General features: G+C 41.2%; 2 protein-coding genes across 7 annotated transcripts in view; one reads left to right on the top strand and one right to left on the bottom strand.

Moving 5' to 3' along the window:
* LOC129353719 (protein kinase C beta type-like) overlaps window positions 1-7473 on the bottom strand; it is a 189418-nt gene extending 181945 nt beyond the window's left edge. For all 5 annotated transcript variants that reach the window (XM_055023073.1, XM_055023070.1, XM_055023071.1 and 2 more), the window contains exons 1-2: window positions 6812-7473; window positions 6298-6329 (exon numbers count right to left, since the gene is read on the bottom strand). In XM_055023073.1, the coding sequence (XP_054879048.1) occupies window positions 6298-6329; window positions 6812-6975 (196 nt within the window). In that variant the 5' untranslated portion in view covers window positions 6976-7473. The remainder of the gene's footprint in view (window positions 1-6297; window positions 6330-6811) is intronic.
* The window catches only part of LOC129353724 (suppressor of cytokine signaling 1-like), a 33899-nt gene continuing 17014 nt past the window's right edge, over window positions 6935-23819 (top strand). Inside the window, exons 1-2 of one of the 2 annotated variants that reach the window (XM_055023079.1) lie at window positions 6935-7068; window positions 16325-16395. The gene's annotated coding sequence lies outside the window, so the exon portion shown is untranslated. Of the gene's footprint in view, window positions 7069-15996; window positions 16211-16324; window positions 16396-23819 lie in introns of those variants that run through there. The other variant, XM_055023078.1, reaches the window with a different exon arrangement.

Raw genomic sequence — 23819 nt, 5'->3', positions numbered from 1 at the left:
TCTAAATGTTTTTATTTCTGTGCCTTTTTACTGTCCAAAACAGGAAAATGCATAGTTTATGTGCCCACATCGTTTGTACTGCGATTCAGATTCTGTACTGCTAAAAGCAAAAATTGTTTTAAAACTTATAATGCATTAATGCTTTGATCTAAAGGTCCTCTCTTTTGTTATTAAACAAAAACATGGCACTGCAGAAGAGTCTCTTTAAATGTTGGGCCTCAGATGAGCATGCCTGAGATTAAAAAGATTAATCTGCATCGATGGATGACCATGTGACCACCTCAGCTGAGGTTTCCAAGCAAGCAAGCACATGTCTGTCGGTGCATACCATACGACATCATTTCCTGCATCATTTTGAACCATCTGTCAAAGTGGTTGTCACTCTCGAGTTGAATCTTTTGGAATTCTAGCCAAAATGACCTCACACAGAAGTAATCATTTAAGAAATTAGCCTGAAGGAAATTTTGACATTGTTGACAGAGCACTAAATCCAGTTGAAGGAGCCACTTGTGACAGTGTGTTTGCTGCTGCTTCCAACTTGTTGATGCATGTGCACATCTAAATTTCATGTAGCTTAGGGTGCAAAAGTAGTTATTGTGACAGATAAGACAACAGCTTTCTCTGGTATCACTAATCTGAAAATTAAAAGTCTTATTTCTACACTTTACTTATGTCAAATATATAAACTTTCTGTAATGCAAACAATCCATGCATATCAATGATTATAGAATTAGGATGGAAGAGTACTGATTGGACAGCTGTCCTGCAGACATTAACTGAACAATCTTGACTGATACTGTGCATGCTGAGGAGGTGTGTATATAAGTTTCCTGGCCTGCATGCATAACTGATAAGGTTATATCTTTTCTTTGAACTTTAGTCAAGAGTTAAGGTCACACACAAAACACAACAAAAAAAGTTTTTATGCAAAACTTTTCAACATGAAGAGGAGTTTTCTGTTTTCAGGTATAAGATGGAAACAAAGTGGGAAACCTGAGCTACCTCACTGTGTGTGTACACTGCATGTGCTATCAACTCAGGGCAACTCACCACACACTGTTTGCTCACATGAAGTGTTACATTTTCTCTACCCACAACTTCATTTCCTGCAGCAGCATCACCAGGACTGTCAAACATAAATCAGTCTGCAGCTTCAGGAAATGAAGTTACTTCAGTTTTTTCTTTTAAAAACACAGATTTACACAACTCTTCTAAACCACAGAGGCTAATACAGAAACTGGGTTGCCTTCTTCCTGAACTTCACGCAGCTGGTCATATGACCAGGGCCAGATGAGTTCAGCTGGGTGGTTGGGGGACCAGTGAGGAAGAGGAAGTGATACTGGGAGCAGAACAACTTTCACAGCAGTACAGCAGTGAAGGGATGTTACTATATGTTGCAAGGGCATGTTTTATGAAACCACTTCGTGCAGCCGTCCATGTCTAGACACCCACCCACCCGCTCACCAATGTCTGTAATGAGCAGCCGCCCACCCATGCACACACACACACACACACACACACACACACACACACACACACACACACACACACACACACACACAGGCCCACCATTTCACAACTCCAGTTGGGATGCATCTGTCGAGAAATCTAACTTTCTGCTGTGTCTCCCTCTCATGATCTCTTCAGACTTCTCAGCTTTCACCGCCTGCTCCCTCTCCTCTTCTACTCTTACATTTCACTCCACCTCCTTTCAGCTTCTTCTTGTCATTTAGCAACGTTGGCGAGAGCTGCCTTAAGTTTGACACCTGCCTGCCAAAACAATGATGTCCTCAATGAGAGCCAACAGGTCACTGACAGTGTGACTGCAGACCTGCATTACACACACCCAGAGCAAACAGCAGCAGTGGTGCAACCACAAAAAAAGGGCCACGGCCACCCATACAAATTTCCAGGTCTTCCTACAACTGTCACCAGGCAGAAATGCTTACACTAACAAAGTGTTGCACTGACAAATTTTGCTGGATGAGAAATTGTCACAAAAGTTATTGTGATGAGCAATAATGTGAGACCATCGTCAAGTAACATAATGATAATGACAAAAAGAAAAAAATTGCCATTATGGTTTGCAAAGATCAATAAACTTTCAACAACCATTTAACACTGAATCTGGAAAATATGCAAAATAAATAAACAAAACACCCAAAACAGATAAAATGAAAACAGTAGCTTCTATACAAAATTGTTCTTCAAATAGTCGAGCCAACTGAGACCAAAGCATCAGACTGAAGACTTTTATCATCCAGTCTTTGGTAGAAAACTGTTATGATGATGGAAATGACCATCTGATTATTTGATGTATTGCTCATGGTGACATGTATACTCCGTATATTACTACCAGCAGCTCAGTGGCCATTAGCTGTGTCAACCAGTTCAGATTGGAGTTTCAAGAAATTTGGACGACCCAGAATAGAATAGAACACAAACAGCCTTTATTGCCCTGCAGAGGTCATTCAGGGTGTCATTTATTATGTACATTATTTATTTACATGAACCAACAAGTATTTTAATTATTGTTTTCATGTACTTAAAGTTAAAACTACATATTTCCATACACAGCGAAAACAATAACAGCAACTCTGTGAAGATTCAAGTGAAGCTGGTAATAATGTATCATCTTGTTCCAACACGACCCACATTGCCACTCAGTAATGAAAAATCAATTACTCCAACAGCAACACATTATGGTTTGCAATAACTCAGGGATAAAATCTAATGTTTAAAAATCTGTGTACCATAAATGTAAAAATATAAGTATTTGGGCATTATGAGCATTGTTATGCTGGAAATTTGTCCTTGCTGTACTTGTTGATTTTTGACCTCAGAAAACGATAACCTAACTGTGAAATACATCAGTGGAAGAATCATGTTTGGGCTGAGTTGCTTCAGGAGGGACTGGTGCACTTCACAACATCATGAGGAAGGAGCAGCTCAGGGTTTCGCCCAGTGTGTTATTGGCCTGGCGGCCGACCATGATTTACTAGCAGCGCTGCCAGGCAAAGCGTTGCTTGTTTTTGTTTTTAGGAAAATAATAATTAATTATTTTTCTTTTTTTAATCCGGACTGCAAACGTCTTTCTTGCTCTGAGCATTTCACTGGCAGAGTAAATGTATTGCTAAAAAATAGCTTTATAGTTAATGCATTTACATGCATGGACCAATCACACAGCTGGTGCCTCTGTGTGTTGCCTCCCACGCTGCCTGATCGCTGAAGTTTAACTCACGCCTCCTTTCACTCAAACTAATTCAACATCCTGTGAGGAATTATATTTCTTTGGAAAACTGTACAACAACATAAGAGCCTAAAACTCACCGTGTTAGCTTGGGTTGCGCAGCTCTATGTGACCCGCAGGAATAATGGCGCTTTCAGACCTAAGGGTTGAGCGTGCATTGAGAATGATTTGAACAAAAAATGATGTGAGCTCTTTACATCTTAACATGCTGCCCACTACCCGGCTCTTTCTTCCCTGTAAAGTTTGTGTCTGTGTTCCTGGTTGGCTGGAGCGTTAGTGGTTAATGAACCAACGCTAACCTCATCATACAGGTTCAGCCCAGTGAGGAGCTTTCACGCTCGCCTCGTAAAATAAAACGCATCACGCTGGTTTTATATTAATTTTAGTATTACTTTTCCGGTTACACAATGCACCAAACCAAACCAAATGCTTTGTCCACTTAGTCACACAGAACTAATGCCCACAGCCGCGCAGAGATCGGAAAATCTCGTCCCATAAACTCCAGCAACCAAAACTGTTTCTGTTATTAGACAGGAAAATTATATTTTATAATATTTAGTATATTACCAGACATGAAATGGAAGAGCTACTAAAGCCACATTAGCAGCATTAAATTAATTTTCCCATTTGTTGTGCATCTCTGCATCTCTTAGCGGCCCCATCATGCAGGGCCGGTCCAAGGTTGTATGAGGCTTCCAGCAGAATTTGACTTAGGGCTCCATCTTGCTGCTAAAACCATCAGCACCTCAAACAGCTTCTGTGTTGGATGTAGTGACATTTTAGAGAGTTCAAGTGAGCAACCTAAAAAGCAGCAAGTTATACTTTGCAGTTTTCTAATTTCTATTTGTGAACAAGCAGAGCTCAAACTCAAAGATTAAATCCACAGCATCAGATTGTTGCTATGGTAACAAAACAAACTATGAATATTGCACTTTGAACTTTTACAAAGTAAACCTGCTAGCTCCATAAAATCTTACATTTAAATGTTAAAGCCGGACTGCAAACATCTTTCTTGCAGACGTTTGCAGAAAGACGTTTTAATGAATGTATCCTGAAACCTTTTGCCCTGCGACTGACTGGTCTCCTGTCTGACTGCCTGTGTCCAGCAAAACGTTCACTGGAGACAAGACCGACGCCTCTCCTGACCCCACGAGGGACAGGATGTTAGGGGGAGGGAGACTGACTGGATGGATTTCAGTGTCTATGGGTTCCATAACATAATATTTTTACATTTTCTTTCTGCTTAACATCTTTTAATACAAAAACATGATGAACTGCCTCGGCGTCCACCGAGCTTAGCAAGTTTTCTGGGGGGAGTCCCTGCACATCATCATGTCAACCAAGCAGTTACAGTTTGGGCACCACTGGTCTTCCAAATGGACAGTGACTCTAATCATACTGCCACATTAGTTACAGTTGAAAGAGCACTGTGGACTCCATACCTGTCGTTTGGAGTTGCCATCGCAAAGTCCTGATCTCAGTCTAATGGAAAAGCCGACAAGATGTGTCTGAGTCAGAAAGCTTGATTTAGTTACACATTCAAGCAAACTATTGTGAAAAGCTTGTCCTACACAAGTCAAAAGTTTAAAAGGCAACTCTACCAAATACTAATGAAACTTCTGAATTTGAAGAAGGTAAACAAAAGCATTTTCTAAATTCTCTCTCTTTATTCTCTAATTTGACATATAAAAATCCATTTTGCACAAAATCACAACTCATTTAGACTATTATTGATCATCCAGTAACAAACAGATTTTATGCAAAAGGTTTGGCTTCCAACAAATATTAGAAATAATTTGAATCTGAATTCTTGAATTTTAGTATGAAAGTGAAGCAGAATGTTTTTTTCAAAGCAGAATTCTGCCTGTTGCCATGTTAATGACAAAAGTATTGTGCAATAAGGGTACATTGATCACAATTTTAATTTTAGCAACAAACACGTCATTGTCACTAAAAATGATAAAAACAATTCTTTCCCAATTACTTTCGCAATGCAGAAAATGTCGATGAAGAATCGACTGTAAGCTTGTGCCATTTATTAAAGTGTGGATTAGATCTGACAAGCAATGAGTTTTTAAGAGCACCTGGAACAAAAGCAGAATATTATCAACGATCGTTTGTTGAAGCTTTTATTTTGATACTTTGAAAATATGCCTGACAATAAGCATTTTGTTTTTGTCGTTTTTGGGTCACAACTTTTCACAGGTTTTAATGTTCATGTTTTGACTGATTCATCTTTACATCAATCAACTTATTCATAAAGAACCCCTTCAAAACAAAGCCATATCTAAATCAGATTCAGACACACGTCATAGATCTACCTCAGCTAGATTCCAGAGCATCAGACTCAGTTTAGCAACTGGTAAAAAAATGATCAGACAAGTTTGAGAGAATCAAGCTGCTGATTGTCTTTAGCAATCCTTCCTCAAAAATGGCATGGAGCAACACATTGTGATCTCTTGAAGATTCCTTTATTGCTCTCACATTAACTTCTTTGTTTAGCCATTCCATTCTTGAAGTTTGCTAACCTATTAATTCAAGGCAACATTTATCTATTAAAGAATCTGTTTCTTCATGTAAGCTGCAGAAATGTTTTCTTGATTTAAAGTGAGCCACAGCAGAACAGGTGTGTTATCCCTTTAAACTCTTTCTGGAGTTGGTGCTGGATATTAAGATCAGTTCACGCGCACACACACACACCCGCACACACACACACACACACACACACACACACACACACACACACACACGCAGCCATATAGAGGCAAATAATAACACTGTTCTACTGTTTCCAGTGGATCAGGGAGAGCTTACCGTTCTATTTTCCATCCAAAAATTGCCCTTTTCATTCCTTCCAACTCAATTTGATACTGAAAAACAATCAGTTCTGTATTCATGTATCTCCACTATCACATATCAGTTTATTTTTCGTCGATTGTTGTCAAATAAAAAACTTATTTCAATGATATATGCCATTATGCCATGCACCCCTGGACAGCAAACATCAGTCCCACAGCAGACATTGTGATTTGTGAACGAGTCCCTACCTTGGCACTGGAATCCCTGCTTCCCAAAGCCCCTGTGGACAGAGGACAGGGATGAGACATTTGAGGAATTCGCTGACAGAGATCGTGCATATAAAGATATCCAGCCGCAAACATTAATCAGCACACTGAGAAGCAGCAGCAACAGCGGCCGGCGGGGCCCCATGCAACCAGCAGCATTCCTCCACCAGTTTGTGTAGATGGAGGCGGAGGGGGGCTGCAGTAAAAGCGGAAAGCCGAGCAGCAATGCGTGCTGTGCGGCTGCAGGCAGCGCATCTCTGCCCCCATGGAGAAGGCAGGCAGACAGACAGGCCGCCCGCCCGCCCGCCCGCCCGGCCGGGCGGCCGGCGGTGCTGTCGCATTGCATGGCGCATCGCCGTGTTTCACGGTGACAGATAAGCACTGCGGCGTTGGTGAACAGAGAGGCCGGTCAGACGCAGCAGCAGCAAGCTGCAGCAGCCGCTGCAGCAGCAAGTGAATCACCTGTGTCCTGTCGGTTCGCAGCGCGCTCACTCACCAGATGAAGTCCGTGCAGTGGCTGCAGAAGGTCGGCTGCTTGAAGAAGCGCGCGATGAACTTGTGGTTCTTCACCTCGTGCACGTTCTTCTGGCGGAGGGCTCCCTGGCGGGCGAAGCCGCGCGCGCTCTCCGGCATCTCACCGTCGCTGTTGGGGTCAGCCATTTTAACGAGGAAGCGGTCCGAGAGGTACGAGGGGTGAGGAGAGAGACGACAGGGAGGGACGGAGGCGGCGGGGCAAAACGAGTCTGGGTGCAGGTACCTCCTCTTCTTCCTCCTCCTCCTCCTCCTCCTCGGTGTCTGTCTCTCGGTGTCTGTCTCTCGGTGTCTGTCTCTCGGTGTCTGTCTCTCGGTGTCTGTCTCTCGGTGTCTGTCTCTCGTGCTGCCGGTGGTTTTTACTGTCTGCGTCCACGTCGCGTCTGCTGCTGCTGCTTCCGGAGACTCTGCTTCCCTGCTGTCAAAGTGTCGCTGCTTGCAGCTCTGAATGCCGCGCTGGTCGCTCCAGCCGCTCCAGCCGCCACAGATTCACACACATGCGCGCAGAGCGACAGCAACACAAGTTGATCCTCCAGCTCCGCATATTTTCTCAGTCCAGAGTGGATTACAAACACACCCTCAGCAGAGACACGCTGAATTCACCTGCAGGGCCCACAGGCTACAACAGCCTGGGGACATTTTGTTCTCAAATATTTTTTCACAGCCAATAAATAATGTGACACTGACTGAAGCAGTGGCGGAGCTAGACTTTTTTTCAAGGGGTGGCCAAAGGGTGAGCAAGGCTTTATCAGAGGGTCCATATACAAATGATGAACAAAAGGAAACAAATATTTTCTCACACACTCAAATTAAAATGGTTTATTTAACTAAGATTTGCCATGACCAAACAAGACATTAAACGGCACTATGGAACAGTGAACATGGAAATGTAAACTCAGAGCCCAGAATATGACCAAAAACAAATTCTCAACAATAAATAAATAAATAAACTGGTGCTTCTGGTGTGCAATAGGTTGTGCTGGGTGGGGGCAGTTCAGTGCCATTTCCTTCTGCTTCACTGTCTTCCTCCCCAGAGTCTGACTCTGAATCTGTATCACCCTCATCTCTCTCTGGAACTTCATTGGAAATGCATAAACAGACACAATAAAAAAGCATCATGCTAACCTTTAGAATTAGGCTTATTGGATTTTAATACTTAATAACTCTCTGTCACAGCCTCTAACCCGCTGGTGATGTTTGGGCCTGGAGTCTCCTGGCTGGATTCTCCAGGTTGGTCACTGCTGCAGGGTTCTGTCTGGTCCTGGTCACTGCTGCAGGGTTCTGTCTGGTCCTGGTCACTGCTGCAGGGTTCTGTCTGGTCCTGGTCACTGCTGCAGGGTTCTGTCTGGTCCTGGTCACTGCTGCAGGGTTCTGTCTGGTCCTGGTCACTGCTGCAAGGTTCTGTCTGGTCCTGGTCACTGCTGCAGGGTTCTGTCTGGTCCTGGTCACTGCTGCAGGGTTCTGTCTGGTCCTGGTCACTGCTGCAGGGTTCTGTCTGGTCCTGGTCACTGCTGCAGGGTTCTGTCTGGTCCTGGTCACTGCTGCAAGGTTCTGTCTGGTCCTGGTCACTGCTGCAGGGTTCTGTCTGGTCCTGGTCACTGCTGCAGGGTTCTGTCTGGTCCTGGTCACTGCTGCAGGGTTCTGTCTGGTCCTGGTCACAAAACACAATCTATCAGCACTAGCATGGCTAATATAATAAACCAGGCACTACGCAGCGGTACACAATCTTTTTTTTTTTCTTTTTAGAAATGTATGACAAGAGCCGCCTCTCATTAGGAAGGTAACAGCGGTTACTGCTGAGCGTAAAATGTTGGAAATACCTGCAAAACTCCTGGATGCTGTAACTCTAAAGCTGCGGATGTGTTTTGGATCAAGCAGGACCGACATGTCAGTTTAACCAATGAACAGCATCGGGCATCGAGCTGCCTTCAGGGACAGTAGGAAATTACACTTTTCCTGGCAAATCTTTGCCGATCTCATAAGTATTATATTTTAAAATGACCATTTCCAGTGGGGTGGCAGTAAGGGTGGCCAGGGCTCTATTGGGGGTGGCAAGTGCCACCCCGGCCCCCCCTCTGGCTCCGCCACTGGACTGAAGTATGCAGATGCATCTCAGTAAATCAGAACGTCATTCACCACTGCATTCATCTGAGCAATCCCCAAAGTGAAATCCACAGATTGATGATACAGAAGGCATGTTTAAGGATCTGAGGCCTGCACAGGGAGCATGCTGGCTGATGGATGAACAATATCAAGCTCAAACACAAAGATTTCAAAGTTACACTGTGAAGATTTTCTTTTACAAACTAAGCCAATTACTTTCAGTGTTACATGTATTGATAATATTTTCATTCACAAAATAGAGATGTTAATATTTCAGAATTATGGTCAATGTTAAAACTCAAGCTCTTATGACCAGGAACTCTGGAAGCCTGGGGCCCCAAGCAGCTGTTTGGTCCACTTTGCCTGGGGTTTCTTTGGGTTTAGTGGATAGATGAAGTGCATCAGTTTTGTTACAGTTAACAAAAGCCTAATATTCAGACTCACAAAAAATTGCAGAAGGCCAATAGAAACATTTGAGTGGGTTGTTTTCTAACACACTTTTTCCTTTCACTCAACTTTCCAATTGCAAATATGAATACAGCATTCTGTGCAGAGCCTGTATTTAGCAATGTTATTTTATGAGTAATTGTACTTTCTTGCTGCATCGTTTGCATGCAGCTAATGGAAACCCAACATTTTGTTCTCTCCAAATTAAGAAGAGCATGTAGACCAAATTAAAAGATTTTAAGTACAAAAATGTTCTCTTATTGCTTTCCTAGGGGTTTTCATCTCCAGCCATTAAGGGCCAGATTCCTGCAACTTTTAGATGTGTTCCTGGTCCAACACACAAACGGCTGAGTTACCTCCTCAGCATGCAGTCAAGTTTGGTCAGTCCTGCTAATGACCTGATGATTTGACCAAGGTGTGTTGAAGTAGAGATGCTTTTCTAAACCACAAAGGTTCATAGCTACAGAACATTGTTTTTAGACTCCATCCATACAATGTCTTTCAATATCTGGAATTGGGTTGCAGGGGCAACAGGTCCTTGATGGAACCCCCGACATTCTTCTCCTCCTGGTCATTCTGAGGGATCCCAAGCGTCTCCAGGCATACATTGTCCTTCCAGCAAGTTCTGAGTCTCCCCTAGGGAGGCTCCCCCAGAGAAGCCCAAACAACCTCAACCTTCTCCTTTCGATGCATAGAAGCAGTGGCCTTTTTTGAGCTTCCCAAAGGATGATGGAACCCTTTACCCTATCTTTACAACTAAATCCAGTCACCCTGCGGAGGAAGCTCATTTCGGCCACTTGTATTTCTGTCATGATGCATGTCTCCTGGTCATAGGTGAGGATCAAAATGAAGACAAACAAGAAACCTAGATACCTCATCTCCTCTAAGACAGAAACTGACCTCTTGTTCATTGCAGGTAGCACACCTTTTTTTGGTCAAGAACTATGACCTCAGACTTAGACAAGCTGACTCTCATCCCAGCCGTTTTATGCATAGCAGCGGCGCACTACGGCACATACCGGATGCAACGGTCTGAGAAATCAATAGATCACACAGAATACATCACATCTCAAAAGGAAGGACACAAAAAGAGATTCTCAAAGCACACATCCTCCTCTCCTTTACTACACCTTGGGATCCTGTCCATGAACACCACAAACTGGAGCAATGACAAGTGGTAGGCCTGCTGACATTTGCCACATGTCTTCTCCCTCTATCACAACCTGTTTTCCTGACTGACAGCTGTTGAATAAAGGCCACTAGAGCTGACAAAACTTTTGAAAGAAAAACCCCCATTAAAAACCCACTTTATTTATCTAATAGTAAAATGTAATAGTTTCATAAATCAAATGAGCAGGAAAGATCTCTTGCAGGATCAGTTTGTGTGGTTAGAGATATGGTCCACTGTTCTGGTCCAACTAGTCCAGTGCTTCTCAAATAGTGGGGCGGGCCCCCTTTGGGGGGCGCGGTGTGATACCTGGGGGCGCGTGTGATCCTGGGGAACAGGCTTTTTTTTGGCCGTACTAGTATAAAGTGTAATTGCGCACAGTAGGCGGCAGTGGCGCTCTCATTGTTACTTCTGTCACGTTTGCGACAGTGCAACATTTTACGACTTACAAGACAACAGGTTTGCCTTGGTTAGCAGTGTTAAGTCAACAAAAAGCTCCGACTGCGTTCTGTCTATGGCCTCCGTTATTCAACAACCCCCAACATGAAAAAATTTTTCACAGGGATGAAAAGAAACGCGGAGAGAGACAAAGATAATGAGACAACAGAAAGTCAACCGAAAGCTAAGAAGAGGAAATACGACGAAGCGTATTTAGCGCTTGGCTTCACTGTGACTACAGTTGGAGAAGAGGAAAGACCGGTGTGTTTGCTGTGTCTAAAAATGCTCGCAGCGGACAGCATGAAGCCAAATAAATTAGCGCGTCACTTAAATACGTTACATCCCAATCACGCCGATAAGCCGCTAGAGTTTTTTCAGCGAAAACGTGCTGAATATTGCCAACAGTCATCCCGCTTTGTGAAGGCTACTTCAGTAAACCATCGAGCGCTGCTAGCATCATATAAGGTGGCGTACCAAATTGCGCAGTGCAAAAAGCCCCACACCATAGCAGAGGAGCTGATGCTGCCTGCAGCAGTAGACATGGATTTATTTATTTTTAATTTCAGGCATTGATGCACTTAAAATCTTTTCTGTTGCAGACTTAAAACACGATTTAATAAAGTTATTCTTTGTAAGTTTGACCATATGTCTTTCTTTTTTTCTTTAATGTTAATGAAAAAATGTTATGCAGAGATGGATAGTCACGGTGGGGAGTGGGGGGCGCGAATAGTTTTCTTCTTGCTAGGGGTGGCGTAACGGAAAATAATTGAGAAGCACTGACCTAGTCCAACACTCCAGAGTAAGCTTGCCAGGAATGATGAGACGTGGTATCACTTGTTATCTGGAACACTCACCAGTTCTCAATATTAAAAATGGGGACCACTATCCCAGTCTGTCTCTCCAACTGGTCCCTCATGAAACATTGAAGAAGCATCTGATGGTCTTTGCTTCCTCAACCTCAGCCACCCGATACATGTCAGCTACTTTAAGAGTCCCCAAGGACAACCAAGCCTGTTCCGCCTGACAGTTTCCATCACCTCTGGTGTAAACCAGCAGGTCCTCTGGTTGCCACTGCGATTGGTGCCGATAACAAGAGGAAGCTATTTACTTGGGCAGAGTAGAATAAATACTGGACTGTTGCTAAGTGGTCCAAAGTCTTCTTTTTATACTAAACTCTATTTTTCCTTTTGGAAATCAACATACCAGAGTCTGGAGAGGCACTGAATTCAAGCTGAGGTCCAGTGTGAAGCTTCCTCAGTCAGAGATGACTTGTGGTCATCACTGCTGGTGCTGGTCCACTGTGTTTTATCAAATCAAAGTCAGTTTTGTGGTCTACCAGAAAATGTTAGAGCACTTTGTACTCTCACATGAAGAGGACTGTGAAAAAGACATGTCCTTGGGAAAGTAGAGTGGACAAACATTTCTGAGCCAAGATTTAGAATGCTGACAGACTGCTGACAAGACAATGTTGAAATTGAATGAGAAGATGAGCATTAGACTGTGCATATTTATCCAGTTGCAGTTTTTTTTTATTCAGTAAAAAAGTAACATTCCTGTTCCACATGTGCTTGTTTTTTCAGAATTGTACAGAATCAATGTCTCATTAAAGGTATAAGAAAGGTCATTTGAACTGGGATGTGTAGACTTTTTATACCAGCTGTATTGCAAAGTGAACTGGAAACTATTATTAATTAGAGACACTACTTTAAAAGATAAGTCATTTCTGAAGCAAATGTTCATTTTCCTGTGATTCTTAAATCCTGGGAGTAAAGTAGCTGAAGTGATGTTCCAATTAAACATATCTGGCCTTTGAGTTAATTAGATACCACAGTCATTATATACAGTGTTTAGAATAATTTGTTTTTTATCCTTTTCTAAGGGGACTGAAAAGAAGTTTTCCCATAGCTATCTACAGTAATTTAAAATTGTTCATGTCTCTTCATCAGGAGATGTAGGACACTGTTCAGTGCTTAGAGTTACATAATAATTGTAGTCTTGACTGAGAAAGTTATCCTGTTTGTATTTCTAGTTTCATGAACATTAGTGGTGCCCTAAACAGCTATTTGTGTGAAAAGCCTCAAAAGAAAATCATCAGTTTTGTTCCACCACACAGTGGCACACATTTGTTTTATTTCATTTTATTTTATTTTTTTAGAAAAACCTCACTTTTAATTTGAGTTCATTTATTGTGTCAGGAATAAAACAGCATTTACTTATTCACTCTTATCCACGCCCGTCACAGTTTCTATCAACTAAATATAGGAGACCGTTTGTTATTCATGCTTTTCTTTCTCAAATTAAGTGGGATGTTTTAGAGCTGTCAAAGTAACTTAAAGCTGTCATATTGGCAAAGGAGGTTTCAGGTACATATATTTGTCACCAGTTATATAATAAAATTATATCCTAAGATATAAATATTTCCCCATCTGAATAAATGTGTTCAAATTAAAGGTTGGATTTTTCTTCCATTTGGTTCTGTGTGAGCTCATGCTCCTGCAGTAAAAGATAAAGTTATTTTAAGACTTTCTTTACATATTGAGTAAGGATACCAGTGCATGTGCTAGACAGTGTTTCACTGTCCAGTTTTATTTGACATTTTCATAAAAGTAATTTTTTTGATTCTATCACAAGATTCAATGATCTAATTTGAATATGGGTGATGGGATATCCCATTTCATTGCACTCAAAATTAGAAATTGAGCTGAGCCTTTAATCTCTCTTCAGCAGCCATGCTGCCTGCGTGTGGGAGGTTATGTGTGAATGAAGGAAACCGCTGCCTCTTGAGGATTTGAAGCTGTGATGTTACAGGTTGCATGTGAGAGCGGGGCTCTAAGCAGTGTTCCTCTGTCACCTGCCCACAGCTCAGAGCAGCAGGGTTCAGCTCCACTCAAGTGTCCAGTGAAGAGTCTATTTTAAATTTATATGAGATGTTATGTAAGTAATCAGGTGCAAAGTGTTTTACTTGGTGATCCAAACACAAACTAATTAATTCAGTGACTGTGTGCTTTTAAAAAGACAGACGTTATAGAAACTCTATACTATTAGAGGAAAACCAAATTCCCTTGAATTTGCACCATGTGTGACGCCTAATATTTAATTTGCATATTAAATCATCTCTAATTTATTTGCCTGTGCAATATTTTAAAGTGGTCTTGATCAAGTGTTAATCAGGTCTTTTTGCAAAGTTTTTTCAATTTCTTTGCACTTCAGGTGCATTTTTGAGGGAGATGTACAGTGGTCTGTATTGCACAGGCCAAAACTTTTATTGTGTGCTCTAATCTGAGTCTCTTCTTCTTCTTGTTTGATGTGTCTCTTACAGGATTTGTGGAAAACTGCACAGGGCATTTCAATAATAGCTGTCTTCCTGTATATGAAGGTCAAATTTACTTTGTGTAGATGTATCAAAAAATATTCCCAAAATACACCTCAATGTTTCAGTTGTAATTTAACAAACCACAAAAAGATTAAAAGAGAGTGAATACTTCTGAAAACCACAACATATGCAATAAAAGAGATGGTGGTGATAAACTATGTTAAAAATGAACAAAAATAACAAAAAATAATAGAATGACACTGTGATGAAACAGACCCACACCACGACTGTTAGGTTAATTGGTCTCTCTAAATTCTCCATAGGTGTGTGTGTGTGTGTGTGTGTGTGTGTGTGGGTGTGTGTGTGTGTGTGTGTGTGTGTGGGTGTGTGTGTGTGGGTGAGTGTGTGTGTGTGTGTGGTTGTTTTGTCTTGTCTGTCTCTGTGTTGCTCTGCAATGACCTGGTGACCTGTCCAGGGTTAACCCTCCTACTGCGTTCAGATAATTGATTCAAACTGCTGAACAGCTTGTGTTCAGCAGTACTAGACATACATTTCTCTTTGAAAACCATTGTTTCAAAATGATGGGGAAGTGTCATCAAATAGAAAGAGGATGTAAAATTGCTGAGCAAGAGTTTTCCAGACTATTGGTGGTTTCAGTTAATGGAGTTCTTCAATTCTCAGTTTTTTTTTCTTTCTCTTCTTCCAATCTTGACATTCTAATTGCAGAATTTTCCAGTTGTATTAAATGTTTTCGAAATGATTTCAGTTATGGTTTTTCCCTAAAACCTTTGCAGACACACACAAACGCGCGTGCACATGTACACGCACACAAGAAACAGATGCATACATTCTGAACTTTTTTCCCACGCTTTGAACCGTGCGGCTTGTAGCCCGGTGCGGCTTTTCTGTGGATTTTTCCTCAACCGCCAGGGGGCTCTTTAGCAGGAAGTAAAACATTGGAAGTCAAAATTGGAAATCAAAGAAGAAAGTGCTGCTTTTCATTTAGAACAGGGGTAGGCAACTCCAGGCCACAAGAGCCGGTCTCCTGCAACTTTTAGACGTCTCCCTGGTCCAACACAGCTGATTCAAATCACTGAATCAGCTCCTAAATGCAGTCAAGTTCTCCAGAGTTCTGCTAATGACCCCATTATTTGACTCAGGTGTGTTGAAGTAGAAACACATCTAAAAGTTGCAGGAGACCAGCCCTAGAGGCCTGGAGTTGCCTAAACCTGGTTTAGAACAAGCAAATAGCGGCAGGCTCCAATGAGAAATGTTCTCAGACTCATACCCTCTCCTCATGGAAACAACTTGAAGTTCATATAATGCAGCTTTTAAGCTGAGGGCTATCGATCAGGCAGTGAAGATCGATAGCTGCTGCACTAACGTGAACTAATCCATGGTTCGGCTTTGGAGACGCAGGGCTGCGTCCTTAATTGCAGATTTATTAAGTTAAATAGCAGCTCTGCAGCAGAGACGCTAGATGGCGTGTTTATAAACGTTTTCAGTTTTTTTTTTTTTTGTTGTTGTTTTGATTTGATTTTAACTTTGTATGTGCGGCTTTTATAATGAGGTTCATTTTGAAGTCCGGAAAATACGGTGGTAGAAAAAAAAAACTAAACTTAGAAAAAGACAAAACAGCCTGTTGCTGCCCTGAGAGGGCAACATGAGGCACGAGTTTAGATATGTTGGAATTTTGCGTCCTCTGGTGGTTACTTTTAAGAACAGCAGTCACTTCAGGTTTGTATAACTCCCTCAAAGACCCGCCTACCAGGTCGCAGCTTATTGGTCAGCTGTTCTTACAGAGGCATGGGATTGGTCCAGAGGTGATTTTCGTCAGCGAAGTCGGAAAACATTAAACATAAGGTTAAATGGTATTTAGTAGCTTAGAGTCTCCGGTAAGTATTGCTTTAAATGTTCACTTTATTTAATTGTCATTCAAAGAGCGTTTGTATAAAAGAGGAAACATGTTTAAGGAGCAGGCATTACATTTTTGTTTAAACTGTCTGCAGAAATGCCGATATCTCCTGTGAAAACCCGGATCCCCCTCACCAGCTTCGGTCATCTCATCACAGAGGTGAAGGTAAGATCCCACAAATATATCCTGTTTGTCTTATAATGATGGAAAACAGCAGGAGTCGGTGCTGCAAGTCCCTTCTCACACAGAAGGAGCAGGATGGTCAGTGTACCTGATCCGTAATCAGTCATAGGCTACAGCAAACTGGATCGCCAAGAAGAAAATAAGACAGCAGAGCCCTTCGGAGGACATGGGACGTGTTGAGCTATTTCTGAACCTGGACAGCGTCAGAAGCGTCCTGTCTGACTCGGGCCCGGTGGCTTTGGGGGTCATTGCCGTGCCCCTCCTGGACTGGAAGCTGATTGTTGTTTTTACCTGAGAAAGGCAACTCCTGTTAATCCTAACAGGAGTTGCCTGTAGGGGCTACAGTAGCGGCTTCCGTAGTCCCCACAGCTTAGTCCGTAAAAGGACCCTCATCTGTGCAGCGGTGTCCTCTGTCCCTGTTTTCAGCAGTTAAAACCGTTTCATCTCTTGTTAACCTGTTTTTCCGAGCTGTTTTTTAACGCAACATGAGCACTAAGACGCTCACGCTGTGTTTACACCTGGGCTACTGCTGGTCGGAGCTACTCAGGTGTGTCAGAATCATGGCAGGAAAACGTCAAGAACTTTGCGGAGCCCCCCAGACGTACCGACTGGGTTAGTAATGCTGTTGGATCAATCAATCAATCAAATGTATTTCAAAGTGCTTTACATCATAAACACAAGAACACAAAGTCATGCAGCATAGAATAAACAATACATTGTTACATATTACATTTCAAAAACAATTCTAAACAGGTGTGTTTTAATTGAGATTTAAAGGAAGTCAGGGTTTCTGCTGTTTCACAGTTTTCTGGAAGTTTGTTCAACATTTTTGGTGCATAGATGCTGAAAGCTGCTTCTCTTCTCTTGGTTCTGGTTCTTTGGATGCAGAGCAGAACCAGAACCAGAACCTGAGAGTCTGGAAGGCTCATACAACAACAGCAGATCTTTGATGTATTGTGGTGTTAAACCGTTCAGTGATTTATAAACTAACAACAGTATTTTAAAATCTATTCTTTGAGCTACAGGGAGCCAGTGGAGGGACTTTAAAACTGCTGTTATGTCTCTATCTTCCTGGTTTTAGTGAGAACAGGAGCAGCAGCTTCTGGATCAGCTGGAGGATTGATTTGTTGGACAGGCCTGTGAAGACGCTGTTACAATAATCAATGCTAATTAGTTAATTTTAGTTGTATATATTATTATTATTATTGTGTGTTTGTTTATTTAATATTGTATATTTTGACTTTTTGCACGGGAGTTGCAATAGAAATTTCGTTGAATCCTGTTCAATGACAATAAATGCTATTCTATTCTATTCTATTCTAAAGATAAACGCATGGATGAGTTTCTCTAGATCTGGCTGAGACATTAGTCCTCTAATCCTGGAGATGTTCTTCAGGTGATAGAAGGCCGATTTTGTTACTGTCTTTATGTGGCTCTGGAGGTTCAAGTCCGAGTCCATCACTACTCCCAGGTTTCGGGCCTTATCGCTAGTTTTTAGTTGTAATAACTGAAGCTGTGCATTGACTTTAGATCGTTCCTCTTTAGGTCCAAAAATAATGACTTCAGTTTCGTTTCTGTTTAGCTGGAGAAAGTTTTGACACATCCACACATTTATCTGTTCTAAACATTTATTCAGTGATTGGATGGGGTCAAAGGTCATCTGGTGACATTGTAATGTAGAGCTGTGTGTCATCCCCATAGTTATGGTTGTTAATATTATTTCCTGTTATGACCTGAGCTAGTGGGAGAATATTATCTAAAACATGACTAGCCGACTTCCGGTTATGGCGTCTCGCTGAAGGGTGTATGTGCGTATGGCTCGCTGCTAAATCCTCTAAATTAATCCGTAAGTCAGACCAATATTGGCAATTTCGCCTATTTTGCTAACGGGAAATCGCTTACTGGGGATCATGCCACCGAAAAATGCCAAACCGGTCCAACAACCGACTAAAACGGCTCCACAGGTGAATGTGGCTAACGTAGCTCATGCGGCTATTGTAGCTCATGCTAGCACGGCAGCACCCATTAACTTGGATGAGGCTCAAGATGCGCCGACTAACCGTGATATTCTCGGAGCAATCAGCTTGCTGAAGGAGGATATGAATAAACATTCTGCTGATATGCTGAAAGCAATTAAGGATATCAAAGGGGATATACAATCCCTCACTGAAAGAACCGGGGAAACAGAAGCGCGAATTTCACAAGCAGAGGACGACGTCATTTCCCTTCAAGGCAGAGTTAAATCACTGGAGAAAACAGTGGAGGTGCTTTCTGACAGAGTTGCGGAGCAAGAGGACAGGAGCAGGCGCTCCAACCTGAGACTGGTCGGGTTGCCTGAAAAATCCGAGGGATCGGATCTGTGTGGCTTCTTGGAGAAGTGGCTCCGAGAGACATTGGGTGAGGACTTCACCTCGTCCCGCTGCGTGGAGAGAGCCCACAGGATCGGTCCCCTTACTTCCAATCCTGCGGCTCCAAGGGTTGTTTTAATGAAGTTTCTGAGCTATCGGGACCGGGAAGCAGCTCTGAAAGCCGTCAGGAAAATGAAAGAGGTACACTATAAGAACCACCGCGTCACCTTCTTTCCTGACCTTTCGGCCGAGACTCGCAAGCTGCAAAGGCGCTTTGATGGAGTGAAAATCCGGCTCCGTGCCCTTAAAGTTCGGTATGGCATTCTGTATCCAGCCCACTTGATCATCACACACAATGACAAACGCCGGATCTTCAAATCCGTGGAAGAAGCCGAAAAGTATATTGATGGAATAAGCTTGCAGGCTGAGGTCAACTCCAAGACTTAGTATGTACTCGCTGTTCTTTTTCTGGCATGGTTCCTAAAAGTAACTCAGTATTCTCAGAACGTTTTGCTTCTGTGTGTGGAAAATGTGCACTGTTAATATTTCTTTATAACATCTTTGTAATGTTAGCAAATCTCGCCTTACTTATTGATATTTTGGTCAAAGCAATTTTTTGTTTATGCCAGCCAACCCATACATAACCATCGTTATGCGTGTAGACTTTTACGTTACCCACTTGGTGGCTGCAACGTTTCATATAACCCAAGTTCAATATTCAGAATGGGTTAACTCCACATTTCGTTTGGGGAAATATGTGGAGATTTGGGTTATAGGGCTCACTCTGGAAACTGTATTTTTGTGGACTTTACACTACTTGAATGAAAGAATAGGAAGGGGCCAATGTATTTTATTTGATTACATCTCCAATTACACAATTTATGTCTGTTTGTCCTATAATTAATATATCTAGTTGGAATGTTAGAGGTCTGAACAAAATGGTCAAGCTTAAACAAGTGATGGACAGGATCAAACAGTTGAAAACTACAATATGCTTCTTGCAAGAGACACATTTGATTGAAAAAGATGTGAATAAAATTAGAGCTAGGTGGCCTGGTCAGGTATTCTCCTCTAGTTTTACAACCCATGCCAGGGGAGTCATAATACTGATTCACAAATCAATTCCATTTGAACTAAAAAAAATACTTTGACCCATCAGGGAGATTTATCATTCTTAGTGGGACTATAATTTCTACAATGGTCAATTTTGTATGTCTATATGCTCCCAATGGTGATGATCCTGCCTTTTACCAAAATTTGTTTTTAACCATGTCAGCTTATAACGGGCCATTTATAATTGGTGGAGATTTCAATTGTGTTTTAAATCCTGCGATAGACCGCTCAAATAATTCTGTCATGTCCCACCAACAAGCCAGGAAAACCATCAAGAAATATATGAAAGATCTAAATTTAATTGAGGTTTGGAGACAACTTTTTCCAAATAAAACAGAGTACTCTTGCTTTTCAAGCACCTTTAAAACTTACTCGCGAATAGACTTTTTTCTGATCTCTGCCAGTCTATTATCTACAGTTCAAAAATGTTGGTATGAAGCTATTTTACTCTCTGATCACGCTCCAGTTATCCTATCAATAAATTTACCAAACTATTGTCGGTCTTCAATCCAATTTCGATTTCAAGCTAAATGGTTTAAGTCTGAAGGGTTCGAGGAATTTCTTAAAGGGAAAATAACTGAGTATTTCAATTTTAATACAAACCAAACCAGTGCATCAATAAAATGGGAAGCATTTAAAGCCTATATAAGGGGGGAAATATTGAGCTATACTAGGTACAAATCAAGACTCCATTTGAATAAACTAAAAAACATTGAAAATCAAATCAAAGAATTGCAGGAACAGATGTATTACTGCAATGACACTGACAAATATAGGAGACTTCTTTTATTAAAATCAGAATACAACGAGCTCACTACTAGCAAAATAGCAAGTAATCTATTATGGTTAAAACAATCATATTATGATCAGGGTGAGAAGGCAGGAAAACTCTTGGCTTGGAGGCTTAAAAAGTTACAGACAAATCGGGCCATAAATTTAATCAAATTAAATAATGGTGAGAATCTGGTGGATCCTATAAGTATAAATGATGCTTTTGCAAAATATTATCAAAATTTATATACATCACAATATCCAGACAACACAAACAAACAGAAGCATTTTCTGGACCAACTTCAGTTTCCAACCCTGTCAGAAGAGAGTAGAAAAAATTTGGATGAAAGGCTGAGTGTTGAAGAACTTAAAATGGCTTTAAGCCACATGAACTCTGGTAAAGCTCCTGGCCCCGATGGCCTTCCAATTGAACTTTATAAGAAATTTCCAGATAAACTACTGCCCCCTCTACTCGAAGCGTTCAATGAATCTTATGAAAAAGGCACCCTACCTCCATCATTACGTTTGGCAACTATTTCTCTTTTATTGAAGCCAGGCAAACCCCCAACAGAAATGGGCTCATATAGACCCATTTCTTTAATGTCCTGTGACACAAAAATTCTATGCAAAGCTTTGGCTCGAAGGATTGAAACGTATATCCCTAATTTAATCTCAAATGACCAAAACGGATTTGTTATTGGGCGCCAAGCCTTTCACAATACCCGCCGATTACTTAACATATTATATGCAAAACAGTTTGCTATGGATCATGCCTTTCTGTCATTAGATGCTGAAAAAGCTTTCGATAGGATTGAATGGAGTTACCTCTTTGATACCCTTAAGAGATTCGGCCTAGGAGGAAAATATTTAAAATGGATTCAGTTATTATACACTGAGCCAGTGGCTAAAGTTGCGACAAACGGTCAACTGTCAAGATGTATAAACCTCTGTAGATCGACACGACAGGGATGCCCACTGTCCCCCCTTCTTTTCTTGTTTGCCATTGAACCGCTTGCCATGGCAATACGTAAATCCCCTGAGATCACCGGCATTCAAATTGGGGATGTGGAGCACCGATTGTCTCTTTTTGCAGATGACATTGTTTTGTTTTTAGCTAATCTGGAAAAGTCTATTCAAGCTGTTGATAAAATCCTGAAGGAATTTGGAGAATTCTCAGGATATAAAGTCAACCAAAAGAAAAGCTCCTTGTTAATGCTGAACAGAAATAACCCTCCAATACAAACGCAATTCGCATGTACCGATGAGGGCTTTACTTACCTAGGAATTAAGATTGACCGAGATATAGAGAAAATGGTTTCTATAAATTATGACCCTTTAGTGCAGAAAATATTAGTTTCCCTAGAAAGATGGAGCGAGATGCCAATCTCAATGATAGGTCGTATTAACATTATTAAAATGTCCATTCTTCCAAAGTTCTTATACCTTTTTCAGTCCATTCCTTTACACATTCCAGCTTCCTTCTTTTCTTCTTTGGATAAAGCCTTTAACAAATTTATATGGAACAATAAACGCTCCAGATTGCGACTCTCTCTTCTTTATCTACCCTACGATAGAGGTGGGCTTAGAATGCCGAACATTAAATTGTATTATTATGCTGCGCAGCTTTGTGCTGCTTCCTGTTATTTTTCAACCGGTGACATTCCCTGTTGGGTACAAATAGAAAACAACTCGGTAACATTACCTTTGACATCCTATTTTTACTCAGCTGAACTTAAATATTTATTAAAAAACACCAAAAATCCTTTTCTCAAAAACACAATATCAGTTTGGCACTACTCCCATACAATTTTAGATGAGGTGTCCAAGATCTCATGTCTATCGCCTATTTGGGGAAACAATAGGTTCAAACCGGGAAGAGCAGACAGGGGGTTTAGAATATGGATGAATAAAGGCTTAAATAAAATAGGGGACCTTTATAGTGAAGGAGTTTTGTTGTCCTTTGAACAACTGGTAAATAAGTACAGCCTGCCCCAAAAGCATTTTTTTAAGTATTTACAGATTAGAAGTTTTATTTTTGCCTCTCTGAAATCTACGACTGAACCTCCACTCTCTACCATAGAGAATATAGCTGTTCACCATAATCAGAGTAGAGGCCTACTTTCCAAATTTTATAATATTTTACTTTTAGCTTCAAAAGAAAATAGTCTCTCATATTTACAAGCCTGGAAAACTGATCTGCAAACGGAAATTCCTGAGGATGAATGGAGTAACTCATGTTTAATGGCACAAACGCAAACTATTAACACAAGATTTAGACTATTGCAATACAAATGGTTATTTAGAACGTATATCACTCCTGTAAAACTTCATCATTTTAATTCAAATATTCCTGATATCTGTGTTAAATGTAATATAGATAAGGGTACTCTTTTCCATTGTATGTGGCAATGTGTAGAACTTCAAACTTTCTGGAAGGAGGTTATTATGTTCATCTCTCGTTTGATCGAACAGGACGTTCCAATGGACAGTAAACTTTGCTTACTGCATATTTTCCCAGATGGATTTAGAGGTCCTACAAAGAGACAGAAGCTTGTGACTTTTTGCCTCTTGCAGGCTAAACATTTAATTGCTCTGAAGTGGAGGAACACAGAAAGACCAAAGATAAATGAATGGATCAAACTATTGGGCAACAACCTGGCAATGGAAAAGCTGACATATTTAACAAAAGGGAAGCTTGAAGACTTTAAAGATATTTGGTTTCCTTTCTTACATCTTGTCAAATACTGTGATATGTAAAGCTAATTTTCTTTTCTTTTTTTTGTGTAGATGGAGTGAGCCCTGGGGTTCAGTGTTCTTTTTGGGTGGGGGGAGGGAATGCGCTGTATGTAATTTTTTTTTTTTTTTTTAGGTTCTGTTTGTTTTTGTATGTCTGTATAACAGAAAATCCTAATAAAACTATCTTGAAAAAAAAAAAAAAAACATGACTAGCCTAATAGGCTACCTCGAGTAATATTATTATTTCTACGTAGATAACCCCGCCCCTCTTAAACCCGTTTGGAGCCGAGGCGAGCGGAACACGGACTTAATATTCTATGTTAAGATTCTTAATTTTATCTTTTTATCTGATACTCATGAGCCTAAACTCATCTAATCAGTTAGCAGATTGCACGTGTATCAGTCCAACTGTTCTGTGAGGTCTTCATGACTGAAACA

Source organism: Poeciliopsis prolifica, unplaced genomic scaffold, assembly GCF_027474105.1.
Source record: "Poeciliopsis prolifica strain line A6 unplaced genomic scaffold, Auburn_PproV2 SCAFFOLD095, whole genome shotgun sequence".
In the NCBI taxonomy this organism is placed as follows: domain Eukaryota; kingdom Metazoa; phylum Chordata; class Actinopteri; order Cyprinodontiformes; family Poeciliidae; genus Poeciliopsis; species Poeciliopsis prolifica.
This window is presented reverse-complemented; position numbering and strand designations above follow the sequence as displayed.